This window comes from Dromaius novaehollandiae, chromosome 2 (assembly GCF_036370855.1).
Source record: "Dromaius novaehollandiae isolate bDroNov1 chromosome 2, bDroNov1.hap1, whole genome shotgun sequence".
Lineage (NCBI taxonomy): Eukaryota > Metazoa > Chordata > Aves > Casuariiformes > Dromaiidae > Dromaius > Dromaius novaehollandiae.
The window spans coordinates 21,079,563-21,097,393 of NC_088099.1; the positions used below are offsets into that span (position 1 = coordinate 21,079,563).

General features: G+C 38.1%; 1 protein-coding gene across 1 annotated transcript in view; it reads left to right on the plus strand.

Annotated features, from left to right (window-relative positions):
- Positions 1–13,278, plus strand: part of DNAJC1 (DnaJ heat shock protein family (Hsp40) member C1) — a 109,686-nt gene extending 96,408 nt beyond the window's left edge. The window contains exons 10-12 of the mRNA XM_064505954.1: positions 10,979–11,027; positions 11,526–12,007; positions 13,059–13,278. Of these exons, the coding sequence (XP_064362024.1) occupies positions 10,979–11,027; positions 11,526–12,007; positions 13,059–13,127 (600 nt within the window). The 3' untranslated portion in view covers positions 13,128–13,278. The remainder of the gene's footprint in view (positions 1–10,978; positions 11,028–11,525; positions 12,008–13,058) is intronic.
- The last annotated feature ends 4,553 nt before the right edge of the window (positions 13,279–17,831 follow it).

Consider the following 17,831-nt stretch of genomic DNA (forward strand, 5'->3'; position numbering starts at 1 on the left):
ATTTGGAAATACCTTATTTACCGCTAATCTAACATTAATCAAGCCAAAGAGAGTTTGAAGTGTGTGTTAGAATCTGGCAAATGAGCTGGGTTTTTTTCTTAAAAACAAAACAAAAAAAAACAAGGGAAAATTTAATTTTGTTTTTCCTACATTTTTTTTTTTTTGTGATATAGGAAGTACTTCTTAAAAACTTTAAACCACTTTCTGCTTGTTTGCTCCTGATACCTTACAGGAGAACAGTAAGTCTTGGTTTTCCTTTCATAATTAGAGGACTAGAGAAAGGATTTACAAGCTACACTGGGTTTGTTTCCATGTGATTTTTAGGCATTCAAAGCCTTTCTATCAGCAGATTAGCTAGATAGGTGTTAATAAAAATAGTACAAAATAATCTAATCCAAAATGATCTCTCTGCTGTTGCTTCTGTCTCAAGGCCTTGCAATGTAATTCCACTAGCTTTTTTCCTCAGCAAAAGGGGGTAGAAAAATATTTCAGTACTTTTTGAAGAAAAAGATAAAATCCTTCATATATACCAGAAAAGCATTAGCAAAATTCATTCATTCCCCCCACCCCAAACAAATTCAATTTTAGATCATCTTAAACTAAAAACCTATTTTTTTAAAGTAAATTTGTATATCAAACTGTACTGGTTTGCACTGCAAATTCTAAACAGAATGAAGTGATTTGAAGTGAGTGTTTCTGGCTTTTGTGAACTTTTTAACTTCATGGTGTTGTTTGAACTTAGTTCTGTGGTTTTATTTGTTTTGGAGTTTTAGAATAGTCTGGAGGAAAGCTTCTAATACTTGCAGTTTTAGTGTTGATTTTTCACATATAAAGAAGGCCTGAAAAGTTTGTGTCCCTTCCTCATCCTCAGAGAGATTTGTTCTGCTTGGAAAAAATTTTGCTTGATTTTTGCTAGAACATGACTTTTGATACCTAAGGACCCAGTGAGCATATGTTCAAATGGTATTCTCATCCAAAGGAAATATGGTTATTGATTCTTTTCATATTAGCACAAACTCTCCAGAACGTTTATCACTTGAAATTAAATAGGCATTAATTAAAGACAAGCTTTCAGTTTCAACAGCTTGCCTAGAAGTCCCTTTTCAGTTGCTCATCTCCTACTGTCTGGGATCAGACAGTGTCACAGTGTGTCATATGGAGCCACTGCTGCATGAGTGGGGCATCCAGCCAGCCAGTTTTGCAAAAGTCATCGGTGGTTCACTGTCAAAATGAAAGAACAGATCAAGATGAATTCCAGAGGCTCTGTTCTGGATCTTTCATTGTTTCTGTCTCTGACCTGGATGAGGCAAGGTGATGGAATAGTGTGAGTACTTCTCAGATCTGTTCATCATTTGTAAATCATACAAAGCTAAGAGGAACTGTGAGTATATCGGAAGACAGGGGTAGAATTCAAGAAGATCAGGACAAATTGGAGAAATTATATGCAAAAAATAGGGTGAAATTACATAGACAATATATGCAAGGTCATACAGAGAGCTGGTGATCAGGTTCACAGGTAAAAGATGGGAAACAACTGGCTAGCAGCAGCTCTTAAAAAGTAGGGGAGAAACAGGGATTTGAGGAGATAATGAGCTAAATACAAGTCAACAAATGGCATGCTGTTGTGAAAAAGGCAAACATCTTATTGAGAATATGCAAACAGGACAGTAAACCTATTGCTTCATCTACATTGTCAGTTTGTGTCTAGCTTTCAATATTGCACTTGAACACATTACTCACTTGTAAAGAGTCCAGAAGAGCATTAAGGGAATAACAGATCCCTGAAGTGTTACCTAGAAGGAAAGATTGTGAAGGAATTCATGTTGTTGAACTAAAAGAAAATATGAAATAGGGATATAAGTCTTCGGCCACATAGAGCACTGTGAAGAGACTTGTGTTCTTTATCAGATGTGTAGGGCAAGGAGAAATTATCCCAAATTTTATCACAGAATTAAACAAGAAGGGAAAAAGAATTACAATGGAGATAAAGCAGAGGAATAAGCTACTTAGGAAGGTTGTGGAGTCTCCATATTTGAAGGTCTTTAAGAACAGGATAGCCAAACATCTGTGAGAAACGACATCAGTATAGTGATTCTGCCTGAGGTTAGGTCTTTCTCTTCATATGGTTTGTGATTAGACTAACAAGTGCAAGATATCTAGGAGGAAAGGGGGAGGAAACAAAACCTTCCTTCAATTGGAAGCATGTGTGAACTCATTTTTTAAAAATGTAAAATTAAAGCCAGATAGTTGCCATAGTTGGTTACTAATCACTGCATATACCTTAGCTTAACTGTTTTTAAATTCAGTAATTCCTGACAAAGTAATCTTTCAGATGCTTTTTCTTTTCTACTGCCATTAAAATTGTTCGTCATAAACAAGTACTTAAGTTTTTGGGAAATTACACAATTAGCAATACTTCAGTAATGAATAATCAACCCAAAATAGATGAGGTTAAGTTGTGCTCATTTTATCAGTATGCTTAATTATTTAAATTGGCGGTTCTCATTTTATTATGTACTTAGTAGGGATTTATCAGTCTTTTTCCATAAAGATAATTTTCGACTAGGTTAGTACAATGAAATTTTATTGCTTTCGCAATTGAAAGCTTCTGCAGCTTTTGAAGTCATTTTTGTTGCAATTGGCTGGTGGTATAAATTAGATTTTCAAGTATTTTGATTATGAAAGGGAAATGGAGTTCAGTTTACTCTAATCAGAGTTCCTGCCTGCTGACCTGGTTACCTGTGCCACTGCTCTCTGTCATCCTCTAAACATCTGTTCTTTGACCCATTTTCCTTGCTGAATTTGTTGCTTCAGGGTAAGTTCTCATTCCTGTCCTGCAGTACTTAAGGAAATAATTGACCTTTTAAAACAAAATTAAAAAGTTAGATTTGAATTTTCTAAACAATATAAATATCCTATAACATAGTATAAATTGTGAAAGAAGTTTCAAGACTAATTTTTCTGCAAAAAATATATTGTTTGAGTTGACAAATGCTAAGCCTTTATGAAAATTTAAAATAAATGATAGTTAGCTTTTGCTGAACTCAAAAGTGAAGAAAAAGCTCTTAGATATGAAATTATGGAAGTGTATTGTACTTGACAATGCCTACCTACCCTTTTAGATTAAAAAAAGTTTAAAAAAATATTTGCTGAAAGGCATAAATTAATTTTAGTAACTACAAAGGCCATTCAAATTGTAAAAATAACAGAGGAAGTAAAAGCTGTCTGGCATGCCAAACAGACTTTAATGTGATTATTAGGTACAGGTTTTTTAAATTAAAGGCAAGGAGATCTCAGATTTCATACTTGTGAAGTAATATCATTCACTTGTCTTATAGGATTTAAACTGATTCTGTTTGCTCCTGCAGTCAGTAATCTCATGCATTTGCGTTGCAAAAACAGAGTGATAGGGATTTGCCGCTTGTGTAGAAAAAGGCTAAGGTAGGCAGCAGCAATAGACAGGTGGATGCATTTGAGCAGACATTCTCAATTATCGTGAGGCCTGACAGCATAAGGCAAGGGGGAGGGGTCCTATTTTGGGATATTTCTTGTATGTCCAAGCAACAAGTTTCAGCCTTTAAATCTGACTGTGTGAGTACATGCTCACGGTACTTTTGTATGCCGTTGTAAAATAGGTTTCTTATTTTTGACAGATGCAAGCTTACTTGCTTCTCAGCAAGAAAACTTCTGTGTGAGAAATGATCCATATGTAAAAGTTCATGAATTCATTAGCTTCTTTTTGCTTTTGGAAATTGTTTTCATGTCTGTTTTATATTTCATTTTATATACTATGGTAACTCAGTTACTATAATCTCCATTCATTGGTATTCTGAAACATGGACTTCTAGCATCTTGTATGTGTTTATCTAAGCAACAGGTCTTCCAGTTGCTCACTGAAGTATAAAGACTTAGCTCTGGTCCAGGTCCAAAAAAGGGTATTAATATCTAAAATGGGATTTAGTTGGTGTGTAGGTCCCTCAGTCTGAGAGTGCAACCTTCAAAACACCTGCCTAATCCCACAGACATCCCAGAAAGTCTGTTGATATTTTGAGGGGAGGAGAAGGTGAGTGCTGTCTACAGTTTCCTCGCTGCACGGTTCTCTTCTGTGCATTCCCACAGTTGCCCCTCTCTTTGCAGAATTGGGCAACATGATACCTTTTATACCCAAAGGCAAAAAGCATTGATCTTCTTGTCATAAATCTCAGAGTCATGATTTAGAAAGCATGATCAGAGCATCCCTGTCACTTCAGGGAGAAACCTTCTTACAGAAGACAGTGGAACAACTTTTATACAGATAAATGGCTGATGGGATGCTTAAGCCAGTGCTGCTGCTACTTTTTAGTGTGGCTTGAATAATGTCCCACAGACATCCTGGGGAGCTGGGCTTGAATTCCATTGCAGAATCCAAATCTTCTAGCTCCCAGGAAAGGTAATACGTTTTGCATCTATGGTCACAGAATAAAGCATCCAAGCAATTGCTGCATTTGAGGCATTTGAGCCTAACTCCCTTCTCATGTGCAAGTGCCCATAATATTGAGTTAAAAACTCACCGTGGATTTTAACTGACAAAGAGAAGCATAGAATGAAGTCTCCAACATCATGAGGAAACTAGTTGCCAAGTTCTTCCTCTTTCTGTGTCCTGAGAAAAGAAGCAATCCCTCTGCTGTTTTAAATCAACTACTTGGACACTTCAGCTAGAGGGAGGCTGGTGTTTTAAATCCTGGTTTGATTTAGGCCAAGTTTGCCCTTTTTTGGAGGCCACATCTTAAACTGCCACGTAATTAGACTCACAGTTGTTCTGGTTTCTGTTGAGGTAACTGCCTCCTCTCCATCTGCTGTGGTGGAGCTGGGAATTGCACAGGGCTTCAAAGTCCATAACTGTGAGAAGACTACTGTTGCAAGCTGCAACTGGTTGGTCTAAGCAAATTCAGTTAAAATTCATAACATGTCTCTTAGTTCCTCCAAGAGTCTTGAAAACACTTATTTGCTGTGCTAACATTAAATTCAACATGTAATTTACACTGTGGATAGACACTGGTGTGTTACACACTTCTGGAAAAGTCAGAAAGAAACTACTAAGCAAACTGCTATGAGCAGTGCCAAAACGAAGGTGTGTCTCCTCATTTGAAATATTTAGTTTCAAGCGATTTAGTAAATTGCAAAGAAGGATACTTGCCAAAAATGCGGAATGATTTGGCTTAGTGTTTCAGTATTGGAAGTTTCACTGACCTGTTAAAACTGGAAGGCTGTTCTAGCAGCTTCTCAAGTGTATGAAAGGGAAGACAGTTTATAAAGCATAAATTTCGAGTCTATTACATGAAAATAAAGGAATGGGTCATTATCATTATCTGACTTGGGTCAAACAATTCTTGAAATAATTATGGTTGCTATGGGAAAGCCATTTAGATCTGGATTGGAAGAGTAAGTCAGTGCAGCATAGTAACATTCTTGGTTGTAAGGGGAGAACTTCGAATTTGGCAGTTTCTTCTCTGCTCTTCTGGAAGGTAGGATCTGTAAAACCTACTACTGAGACAAAGCCAGGAAGGAATTAAAATCCTTCTGTTTGACTTTCCCTTATAAGAAAAATGTGGTTTTAACTCAAATTAGCCTCATAGATTCAAGAAATTCCTCATTGCTGCGTATTAGCCTTAGCTATTTAAAGGCTATCCCCTAAATATTTTTTTCCATAATTCCACAGATCTTGGGTTTTTTTGCACGACATAAACAGATGGAGAACATGTAGAAAAATAACAACTGGGTTAATAGAGCACTGTTACTGAGAGAGCAAATTTCTGAAAGTTGATGCTGAGACACTTTGGCAGCTCTAGTAGATACTGACAGATACTGCTCAGGAAGCTGCTAAGAATAGTAAACAATTTTATCAAGACCTGCAGTTTCCTCAGCGCAGTAACATCATCCTCCTTTGCAATAAGACTGTACACGTTTGGGAAGCCAAGCAGCCTGGCTGATCCCTTCCCCTACTAATGAACTGTCCATCTCTGTGCTCAGAATGCAGTTGTCAAAACCCAAGAGATTTGTGCTTGTATAATTATCTGGTGCAATCCTGATCAAATGGTACCATATTGAGAGAAGGAAGGTAGGTTATTGCCTGGAGACAGCAAAGTGGCTAAGGCTTCAAAGCCCCATTTGATGTGCCAGAGCCTTGGGAAGCCAGGCTGATCATCATGCTGGAGGGCTGAGCTAAAGCAATAGGCTCTTGGCTGCTGCTGCAGGAATGGCGAGCTCATCCATCTTCTGGAAAAAGTGTCTGTTCCTCCCTGTTTAGCATTGATAGGGTCACTGTACCTGATTTTGTAGGGTTTTCCCCCTAGGCGTGTCACAATTCTGTGCTTTTTTTGTCTCCGTTCCCTGTGAGAGGATAAGTCTGGCCTCTCGTTCTTGTGGCAGCAAAGCTAAGTTTTGTCTATGCTGCTTGACAGTCTTCTAAGCTGGACCTGAATAACATTTTTTTCTCATGTATATCTCTGTAGCATTGATTGTCCCATCTGAAAGAGGTGACAGGTGTCACCTCAGGTAACCAGAGATTTAACACCTGGATGGTCATGATGAAGAATGTTTTTACTGCAAGGTGTCTTGTTTAGTAGACTGTCATGTGCAACTAGTCTTGTGATCTGGACTAATTGTGAGTAGTATAAGAAGAAACAAGCTCTGTCTGACCTTCATTGCAGAAATCATGCTAGTCCCACTTGATTTCAATAAAACCTTTTGTACCTGAAGAACTGTTGAAACTGAAGCCAGAAGGGAGTTCTCGGAAGCAAGCTGCTGCTGTGGTTTCTTTCTGTATGTGCCATATTAAGAGGGTTCAATTTCTACTTCAGTAATTTGATTGCATGCAGCCAACATTTTTTATTGTGTTCCTTTGTCTAAGAAAATGTGCTTCATTATACAATATTACTGGAGTTCATTTGTGACTTCTGCTACCCTGCTGGACTACAACGATGTCTTGGTTATTTGAGCATAGAAGCAGCAATGTTTCAAGTTGATTCCTATGGAATAATGCAGTATGTCTGTTCAGCGCTGTGAATGCCTGCAGGAATATGAGAACTGCCCTTTCTGTCCATACTGACTTAGTAGGAGTAAGTTGTGAATCAATTTCTTAGTCTTGATCCTTACTTTTTATGGTGTCCCCAAACCCAGGATTTCTTAAGGACTGACTTACACTGAAGGCTGCAGTGGAGGCTGTTGTCAGTAATAACACTCTGTTACAGCTTTTCACAATAAGGATAAAACTCATAATTTAATATATGTGAAAACTTTCATTTTTACAGCATTATGTACTAACAATAACATCAATGGTTAGAAGAGCAATTCTGCAGCTACTTTATACTTTGAAGAACATTATTTCTAGGCATGTGGTCTGTTACCTTGTGAAAGGATAATAATCGAAGCAAGGTATGGTAAGAATTGGAGTAGAGAAAGCAAAAGAGCAACATTTGGTTTTCAAAATCAAAGCGTTAAGAACCAGCTACTAGATACTACTACTCACTGGTGAAGAAATTTAAATTGGTATTAAGGATGTCAGAAAGTATAGGCATCAGGAAAGACTGCAAATCTGAGTGGCAAGAGCAATGATTAAACTCAAATCAAATTGAAATACAGATTTCAGATGTTCCGTAGGTTGGATTCATAATAATCCTTTAAAAGCTAATACTGACATGTTATGATTCTTCCCCTGTGTCAGCATCTTAATGGCGATGACAACTGTAGCCGACTGACAAGCAAATCTTTGGTCTAGATAAGTGATACATGGAACTCTTAAGTGAAATAAGCTAGAGTAAACATGAGCTTTACCTAGCACCTAAAAAAGGACTTGCAAAATCACCCATACAAAGAAGACAGCTGTAAAAAAGTGTGAGGGAAGAGAGGAGAATAATAGATAAATCATCATGTAACCTGCAAAAGATGATAGTAAATCTGTTAGTAAGAAGCTTGATGAGTTGTCAGACTTGGGTTAACAGGGGTGCTGGACTAAGCTTGCTCAATTCCAAAGTTACAGATTTTCAAAATCTAAACCATACACAGAGGTGTGACTTCCAGCTTACCAGATGCATGTTCAAATTGAAAGTCCACTGAAAATAGAGATATCCTAATGCCTTCATAAGAGAAAGCATCAGAAATATTTGATGTAATAAATGGAGTAATTTACTGTAAATGCTAAGGCTGCCAGCTTTACCAAATCATGGTTGCTGACATTAACCACAAGAAGATAACCTAAGGTGGCACAGGCTGTTACTTCTGAACTTTTTACACATAGGGGAAAATGTGCAATACCGTTAGGATCTAGTAATAAAACTAAATCCTTCACTGTTTTCGTGGGAAGGCTGTTTTAGATTCTAATTTAACTGGATTACGGCAAAATTCACATCTATTATGGGATACCTAAGATAGCCTAATTTGGGAACATCTGGCTTGTAAAGGAAACTTGAATCCAAGGTGTTAACTTGTACCACTTGTAATGCAAAGTTTGTTGCATGCATAGTCTCAGTTTAAAAGATAAAATGGTAATTGCAAACCTCTTAAAATGTCAGTTCAACATACAGAAAATGGAGCAGTGCCATCGAGTTAACAACTCAGTGCATCTGTCTTTGTCTTTGCTTGAAATTTATTCTGCCATGTTTGGTTCAGGGCAATTTCTTCTCCCTTCCTCTTGGCTATATAAGTTGCCTGCACATCTTTTGAAGGAAGTATTTCAAAAATAGCAAAATGGTTTAGAATCAGCTGCCTGGCGTACATGAATGTAGGTGATACCCTGTCATATTCACAGCAGATCTGCTGCATCACTACAGCAAGCTCTAAAGTATTTGCTACTTGGCTGTGTGACAAGTTGTCCTCACTCTTTTCCAAATAATCTATTATAATCCAGTTTGTGTTAACTTAGTTTCTATTCAAGAGATGCATAGCCGGTCACCACGGTGGAGTCTGTTCTGTTCAGCAGCCAAGGATGGGTTCTCCTGCGCTCAACCTTTTAAAGCAGTGGCCCTGCAGAGACACGCCAGTGCTAATAATGCGAATAGAGCACAAATGTTTTAATTGGGATGAATTTAGACTTTAAACTCTTCAAGGAAGATAATTTCTGTTAGTAGATTACCTGTTTCAAGGGGGATCTATCCTGTTGTTTTGAAAACAGGATCATGCACATCACAGACAAAGCTAATATTTCCTGTTAAAAATATCAGTACATTTTAGTATTATGAGACTTTGTCTTCAAATGATTAAAACTTTGTCGTGCTGCAACAGTAGAAACTGGAATTATCCAGGCCAGATGCCTATCTCTGGGCAAAGGTTTTTTTTCTAATTAGAGTTGGGATATTTTTGTTCATCGAGTTCTTGCTTAAATTTAATAATCCCAGAAGATGAGGATTAATTTGGGGGAGATAAATTATTTTGCCTCGTTAAGTCTTACTGTCTTTTTTTTTTAAGGAGTTACAGCAAGGTCCTATAATGTCATGGGCAGAAACTTGGGAGGGAAGAACCAAACAGACACTAGGAACAGAAAGTACCAGAGGGCTTTAACTATTGAAACAGTCTCTTATGAATCCTGTCATGGAGCAAAAGTCCTGAATCTTTATATATTCTTCTGCCAGAAAATAGCTGTACAATACACTGGCAGGTTCCTGTCCAGTGCTGCTCTATGGGGAGATTAATGGTCTGCAATTCTTAACTAATTGTCAGCTAAAATGGCAGTGGTCTGTGCTGTGGCTCTGAAGGTCTAAATGAGTCATGTTGGGGGTAAATGTTGATCCCACATGGTGGAATTTCTGACTTTGTAGGTGATGTATTTTTTATTTTCTCTCTGGGCAGCAAGCTGCCGACTGTCTAATACTAAAAGAATACGAATGTTTAAAGTCCCGGGCTCAAACAGCAGGAAACTCAGGCTGCCCGTCCCAGGTCGTATAGATCCTGAGAGCAGGTTACCTGTTTTGCATTTCAGATTTTATGCAACTTGGGTGCCTCAGACTACTTAATTTCAATTTCTGTATTTTGCCCAAAGACCTCATATTCCACAAAACTAAAATCTGAAATTCATAAAACATTTTCAATACTTAGAAATCAGGATATTTCTGTAAGTACTGCATTTCAAGATGCTTTCAGCTGTAGCTGGTACTTGAATTTTGGAGTCTAGATCACTTGACGTAACACAATCATCTTTAAGTGATTAAAAGAACCTCAATTTTAGATGGAGCTTGTGGTGTTTCTTATCTGTAGGATATATCTAGTGAGGTCTGGAAATGTGGAAATGAGGGACCTCCTAGTTCAGGGTGGGGAGAAAGCCTGCTTATTTCCTTGCTTCAGTAATGATGAAAATATTCAGCCTGGTGCCACCTTTCTCCCGATACACAGATTTAGGTATAAATACAGGAATTGAAGCAGGCATCTCTCCCTCTTTTGTATCCTCATGCACAGAAAACTTTTTCCCTGAATTATCAGGATTTAGGAGGTCTCTTGGGTGATCTTTGGCAGTCAAAATATTACATTTTATGCATTTCAGGACTGAATGCACGCTAGCATATTTCATCACCTGGACCTCTGGGGGTTATTTTGTTCCTTTGTTCAGTATTGAGTAACTCATATCAAGACAGAGCTCACTGATTTCCATTTTCTCCCTCTCCTTGTGACATTTTTCAGGTTAGAGATTTAGAGTTTAACAATGAAGGAATAAAATTTAAATCTCTACTTTGATAGTGAGTATTATGGTGGTAGTAATAGAAATATATAGCATTGCTTACATTGTTTCAGTAAGCTAAGAATGTTTTTAAAAGGACAAAGTCTGCAAAGTTACCTATTGCCAGTTTGGGCTTCCCATGTGAAGGAAGCCACCAGAATGTTAGCCTCGCAGTACGCGTGTGTGTTGCAGGGTTGGTGGTGTGGGCTAAGTTGCCATAATAATGTAATTTTTAAAATAGTCCTTTTTTTCTTTTTTCTTTCTCTCTGTCTCTTTTTTTTTTCTTAAACGCAGGTTACCATGAAAGCCAAACAACTGAAGGACTCCGTTACATATACGCCAGGTGTGTGCTATTAGATCCTCACTCATACTTATAACAAGCACACTGCATGGATTATAGCTATGCAAATGCAGTGCGTTTTATAACTTTGAGGGTATGCGCTGCAGAGAGTCTTGTGCAACTTTGCCCTGCTCTGTGCAAACAGAAGGGCTGGGGATGCTCTGCGGGAATGCTTCCCCTTAGCTGCCTGCACCCAGCCATTCTCCTTCACTTTGTTTTGGGGTTGGCTGGCTTGTTTGTGCTGTTCTGTCCTGTTTGTTTATGTCGGTGTGGCAATTTACTTGTCACTTCACATATACCAGCTAAGTGCATAATTGACAAAGTTTATTGCTTCATAACCAGTGTCTTGATTTCTGGATAAACATTTTCCTTACGCTCTTAAGCTGTATGAGCTTTGCCTTCTCTCTGTACTATTCTGGCTATCTTTTATTTGCAGGCAGTTCCCTTTTTGTTTGTGGTTTGTTTTTACTTTTTTAGTAAGTACAGCAATATTTCAAACAGGTATCATTAGGCTCTCTGAGCTTAAAAGCCTGGCCCAGAATTCCAAGAATGTCAAAGGCAGCGTGCATTTGCCAGACCACATAATCACGCAGCGAGAAAGAGAGGAGGAGGAAGAGGAGGAGGAGGAGGAGGGAAACGATGAGCATTTCCCAGAGCAGATGGGGGTCCAAACAGATCACATGGAGACCAGTGAAACTAGGCATCGCAAGCGGAAAATTATCAAAGCACCTGAAATGATTCTAGCAGCAATGAAAGAGGTACCAGAAGAGAAGGGCAGAGGAAGACGCCAGAAGGACTTTGATAATGCAGAGCAAGAAGACGACAGTGATGATGAGAGCAGAAGAAAAGAGAAAAGCCGTGCCTCAGAAGAATTGTGGACTCAAAATCAGCAGAAACTGCTTGAAATGGCCCTGCAGCAATATCCAAAGGGAACATCAGATCGCTGGGATAAAATAGCAAAATGTGTTCCTGGAAAAAGTAAGGTACAGTCACTGTTTTGCTTGAATTCTAGTATAAACTGAGGGGAAAGATATTTCCTACTGGTTAATGATTACCTTAAGAACTGAGAGTCCATGCAGAAAGATGAGGTCTTTAATCCAGCTTGTTAATGTCAGCCAAAACATAACCTAAAGAGCATTATTGTCATATTTACTGTTTTTTTTTAAATATTTTCATTTAATTAAGTTTGTTTGATATATTATAGAAAAAGTTGAAATACCTGGTGTTTCACTTAAAATACCTGCAGGACAAATTAGATTTTAAACAAATTTTAATTCACCGTTAGTAACCAAATGTTGGTGACCTGCTTTGCTTTCATTTTTACAATACCTTTCTCAACACATCTCAATGAACAAACAAAATGAGTAATCCAGCTGCACATGTAAAATGCTCAGTAGCCTATCTAATACCCTGTTGGTAAGTCTTGTCTTTTCAAAACCACGTTCGTTATCATTGATAGAGTTGGTCTGTGTTAGATTCCATAGTTGTGGTAGTTTAGTTTGCTTGCTTCCATCACCATAGCTACAGAAATTCCTAATTTTGTTTGTGTCAAAAATGCAGTGTGAGAGAGCAGGAAACATGGGCAGGGATTCAAGCAGTTCTCTGGCTCTGCAGCTCTTCAACGCTGTGCGGTGTCGGTAGGCGCTGTGGGAGAGTGGTGCTGGAGGCTTGCGTTTGACAGGGTGCGAGGGTCTGCAGTGTGGCTTCTACCAGCATAACTACTCCAAATTAGATATTACAATACAATTACTGAATAATTGTTTTTTCAGTCATTATGGAGAAGTACTGGACTGCTTTCCTGGTTTTGTGTGTTCTTCAGAGAGAGAAATTATCCATCAAGGAACTTAGATTGAAAGTTCATTTTTCTAGTCTACTTTTTCACTAGATGTAGATTCACCTTTTGAAATTCAGTATATGAATAACTTTAAAAAAAAAAAAAAGCCTATCATTTCTTCTATAATGAGGTAGCATATATCAAGTTAAAACAATATTAATGTATCAAATTTTAATTAACACTTTTGTTTTTCCTTGTAGGAGGAGTGTATAGCAAGATACAAGTTGCTTGTTGAACTGGTACAAAAGAAAAAAATGGCTAAAACCTGAATGTTGTGAACAGAAGAAATTTAGCTTGTCTTTGTCAGCATGAGATTTAAATCTCATATGCAGGAAACTGCATTTTTGTACCTCGCTATTTCTATACGTCATGTGCCTTAGTAAAAGAAAATATCAATAAATCTTATGCCATCTTACTTAACTACTTTGTATGTTAAAGATTGGAGGTGTATTTTTCTGTTGGAGAGCTGCTCATACAGATGTGTAATAACAATGTCTTAAGAGCTAGTGAACCTTTCAAGAAACCCACGCTCATTATTGCACACTGGAACTGATAGGTCTACAGCTAATAAACATACAGCTATAAAGAATTTTAAATGCTGTTTTGAAAGAGAGAGAATCGATCTGAAAATATTAAGGTATGAGATTAATGGAACTCTGGGTTTTTTTTTTCCTTTCTTCTGGAGATAAATACAAGACAACATGCTTATATGCATATATCTGCTGCTACATAAAATGTCTATCAAATTTAATATTATTTTGAAATAAGCAGTATTTCTCATCTTAACTTTCATATTCATTTATATGCACCTGCAATGCAATTGCTTTCACCTTCCTTGCAGACTAATATACAATGATATTAAGTAGTGCTGTTATTTGGTAAAGTTGGAATGGGTAAGAATATATAAGGCCTTTAATTAAGAAGTATTTGAACATATGCACTTATGACCGGGTTTTAAGTAAAGAATTGGACTTAAAAACTAACATCAGTATGCTAAGATTTTTCATATTTTGTTTTTCCTAAACACTGGATGCCATATAGTTTGATTTTTATATTTGAAATGGTATAATGGTATAATTCATCACTTGCCTATTGTATTTTTCATCATTTTGGAGAAGTTATACAAAGCTTAAATACTGGAATAAGAGGTACCCGATGGGCTTTAAATGTCAATAAATCAGAGTAGTGATATATTTTTTTTGCAAAAATATTAAGGGCTGACTTTTTTTTTAGTGTTTTAACATTCAGATTCTGATTTTGTTTTAATACAAAAATGAAAAATCAGAAAACCACACAATCTATAAACTCAAAATTGGACCTTGCTTGTGTCTAGGACTGGAGGTAGGCAGAAAACCTCCACTAACTTTCTGCCACTGGTACTTTTCTCCAGTAGCTTTCTGCCACGTGTGTTGCTTTTGACAGATCAACATTTCACTAAATTTCACTCCATTTCCGTAGAACTTGAAGGCAGGACTATTTAGGAAAGATGAACGTGTTACATATATGCTTGTTGCCAAGTGGAACACTTTGATTTTTTTTGTCTTACATAAATTAATCTTGGCCTGTAAAAAAATAATGAAGTTATGAACATTTAATAAACACTAATGTGTTTAAATTTTGTTCCACGGGAAATTTCAAATGTTAATTGCCCTGGAAACAAAACCTATTCAGCAGCTGCACTTATGGTCTGTGTGTGCTGAACGGTCAAATGGGGTAGTCCTGTACTATTAACGCACCTATGAGAGAGCAGTCCGAGGTGGGGGTCACGTGAAGTATCTTCAAAAGATAAAAGGAAATCTTAACTTTCCATAGGCAGTGGTCAGCTGGGACACTGGAAGGTAAATGACTGTCACTGTGTAAAGCAAGGTAATTGAAATGGCTTCAGAGAAAAGCTACTAAAATGGTTAGATGAATTGGGGAAAATTAACTTGGTAGAGTACTGATAGCATTGGGATTGAAGACTTAAACTATGGCAGTGCTGTCACAGGAGCAAATGGAGGTAGAGCGTTACTGAAAAAAATAGGCTGGTAATTAGAGTATTTCTGCTATAAGAGGGAAGGTTCCGACACAGCAGTCTACAAAAAGGTAGAGAAGTGGAAACTAGAGGATGGTAGATTGTCAAGGGAGCTGCAGCAGTTTACAAAGGTGTCTGCAGTTGTTTGTAAATGCAGGAGCAGGGCTCGGTGACCATTCGTTCTTGGTTATATGTTCCTATAGAGTTTCTCTGAATCCAGATCTGACTCCTGCCCTGGTTCTGCTTAGCTGCTCTGAGATAGCATTTTACACTCAATTTTATTGTAAAATATTTACTTCTGACTGTTATTTTTCAAATGAAAATCAACATTTGAAATACCCTAGGCCTTAGGCCTAGGCCTAAGATTACTTTCAGATAATGTTTTTCAAAATGTACCTTCATCCTCCAAAAGGGAGTGATGCTGTATCTAAGTGGCTGTCTGAGTTGGTGAGCCCCTCTTTAATGGTCTGAGGATGTGAGCTCCTTAGATGAAATGGGATGTATTCAATAAGGAAGAGGGCAAATGGGAATAATCAGCTACACTAATGGGAGCTGGCAAGTAACTAGTGAAGCTCTTCAGGAAAAGTATTTATATTCTTTGTAGTCCTCTGTAATGCATAAGTTGGTGATATCTTGCTGTTTCAACAAAGGCAAATAACAGGACAGCATTGCCTATGAGAGGCAAAAAGTAATCTTTCCTTTCTACTCGGGATTTACAAGGCTTCACCTGGAATGGTGTCTTCAGTCTAGGATATTACACTGCGGGGAAGAGCTAGACTGCTTGGACAAAGCGAAGAGAATGATGCAGGGCCTCCAAGGCATGAGTTACTAGGAAAGACAGAGGAATTGTTGGTGTATACTATATACTGGAAAAGGAGAGACAAAGCTTGAAGTATGTAAGAGGGGAGCTTTGCATTTTGGTGATCTCTGTCTCTCTGTGATGCAATTAATACATAATTTTTTCATGTCATGGTCATGATGTATGATAATGGGCTTAGTTTGGAGCAAGAAAGAGGGCTCTCTTAGCCCTAGAATTTAAGGAAGAAGGAAGAGCACCGCTTACTGGTAAGAAACTTTTTACTACTTTGTTTCTATGAACATCCATGCTGAAGAACTTCAGGTAGTACTGAAAGCTACAGTTTATCTGAAGGAAGGGCCTTAAGACCTTAAGGGTGAGCAAAGACTGTACATACCATTATGTTACACCCTGGTTAAGAGCAGTGCTCAGAGATACTGTGTCTTGGAGGGCTCCTTCGTGTGTAAGCTTAGGGATGTCCAGGCCCCATCCAGCCTTGCTTCCCTCTTGGCTTCTCAAGCTCCAAAGGAGCTGGCCCAGCCTGAGGTTCAACTTCTGTTGAAAGGAGACAATGTACATACCTTAATTAAAAAATACTTTATTGTTTAAAAAATGCTAACCAACATCTGAGCCTTCAGCGAGTCGTAATCTTTTTGCTAATGGAGGGCCTTGCCTCAGTGTTGATGGTTGCTGAGTGATCAGGGTGGTGGTTGCTGAAGGCTGGGGTGGCTGTGGTAATTTCTTAAAAAAGACAACAGTGAAGTTTGCCATATCGATTAACTCTTCCCATCACAAAGGATTTCTCTGTAGCATGCGATGCTGTTTGATAGTATTTTACCCACAATAGAACTTCTTTCAAAATTAGAGTCAGTCCTCAAACACTGCTGCTGCTTTATCAACTAAGTGTATGTAATATTCTAAATCCTTTGTTGTTGTTTCAACAGTGTTCACAGCATCTTCACCAGGAGTGGGTTCCATCTCAAGAAACCACTCCCTCTGCTTATCCATAAGAAGCAACTCCTCATCTGTTAAGTTTTATCATGAGATAGATTGCAGCAATTCAGTCACATCTTCAGGCTCCACTTCTAATTCTCTTGCTATTTCCACCACATCTGCAGTTAATTCCTCCACTGAAGTCTTGAACCCCTCAAACTCATCCATGAGGGTTGGAATCAACTTCTTCCAAACTCTTGTTAATGATATTTTGACCTCCTCCTGTGAATCACAGATATTCTTAATGGCATCTAGAATGGTGAAGCCTTTCCAGAAGGTTTTCAGTTCACTTTGTCCAGGTCCAGCAGAGGAATCACAATCTGTGGCTATAGCCTTACGAAGTGTATTTCTTAAATAATAAGACTTGAAAGTCGAAATTACTCCTTGATCCATGGGCTGCAGAATGGATGTTGTGTTAGCAGGCATGAAAACAACATTAATCTCGTCATATCTCAATCAGAGCTCTTGGATGACCAGCTGCATTGTCAATGAGCAGCAATATTTTGAAAGGAATCTTTTCTTCTGAGCAGTAGGTCTCAACAGTGGGCTTAAAATATTCAGTAAACCATGGTGTAAACAGATGTGCTGTCATCCAGGCTTTGTTGTTCCATTTACAGAGCACAGGCAGAGTAGATTTAGCATAATTCTTAAGGGCCCTAGGATTTTCGGAATGGTACATGAGCATTGGCTTCAACTTAGTCACCAGCTGCATTAGCCCCTAACAAGAGAATCAGCCTGTCCTTTGAAGCTTTGAAGCCAGGCATTGACCTCTCTCTAGCTATGAAAGTCCCAGATGGCATCTTCTTCCAATATAAGGCTGTTTCAGCTACATTGAAAAAAATCTCTTCTTTAGTGTAGCCACCTTCATCAATTATCTTAGCTAGATCTTCTGGATAACTTGCTGCAGCTTCTACATCAGCAGTTGCTGCTTCACCTTGCACTTTTATGTTACGGAGACGGCTTCTTTCCTTAAACCTCATGCACCAACCTCTGCTAGCTTCAAACTTTTCTTCTGCAGCTTCCTCACCTCTCAGCCTTCATAGACTTGATGAGAGTTAGGGCCTTGCTCTGGATTAGATTTTGGCTTATGGGAATGTTGTGGCTGGTTTGATCTTCTAGCCAGACCACTAAAACTTTCTCCATATCAGCAATAAGGCTGTTTTGCTTTCT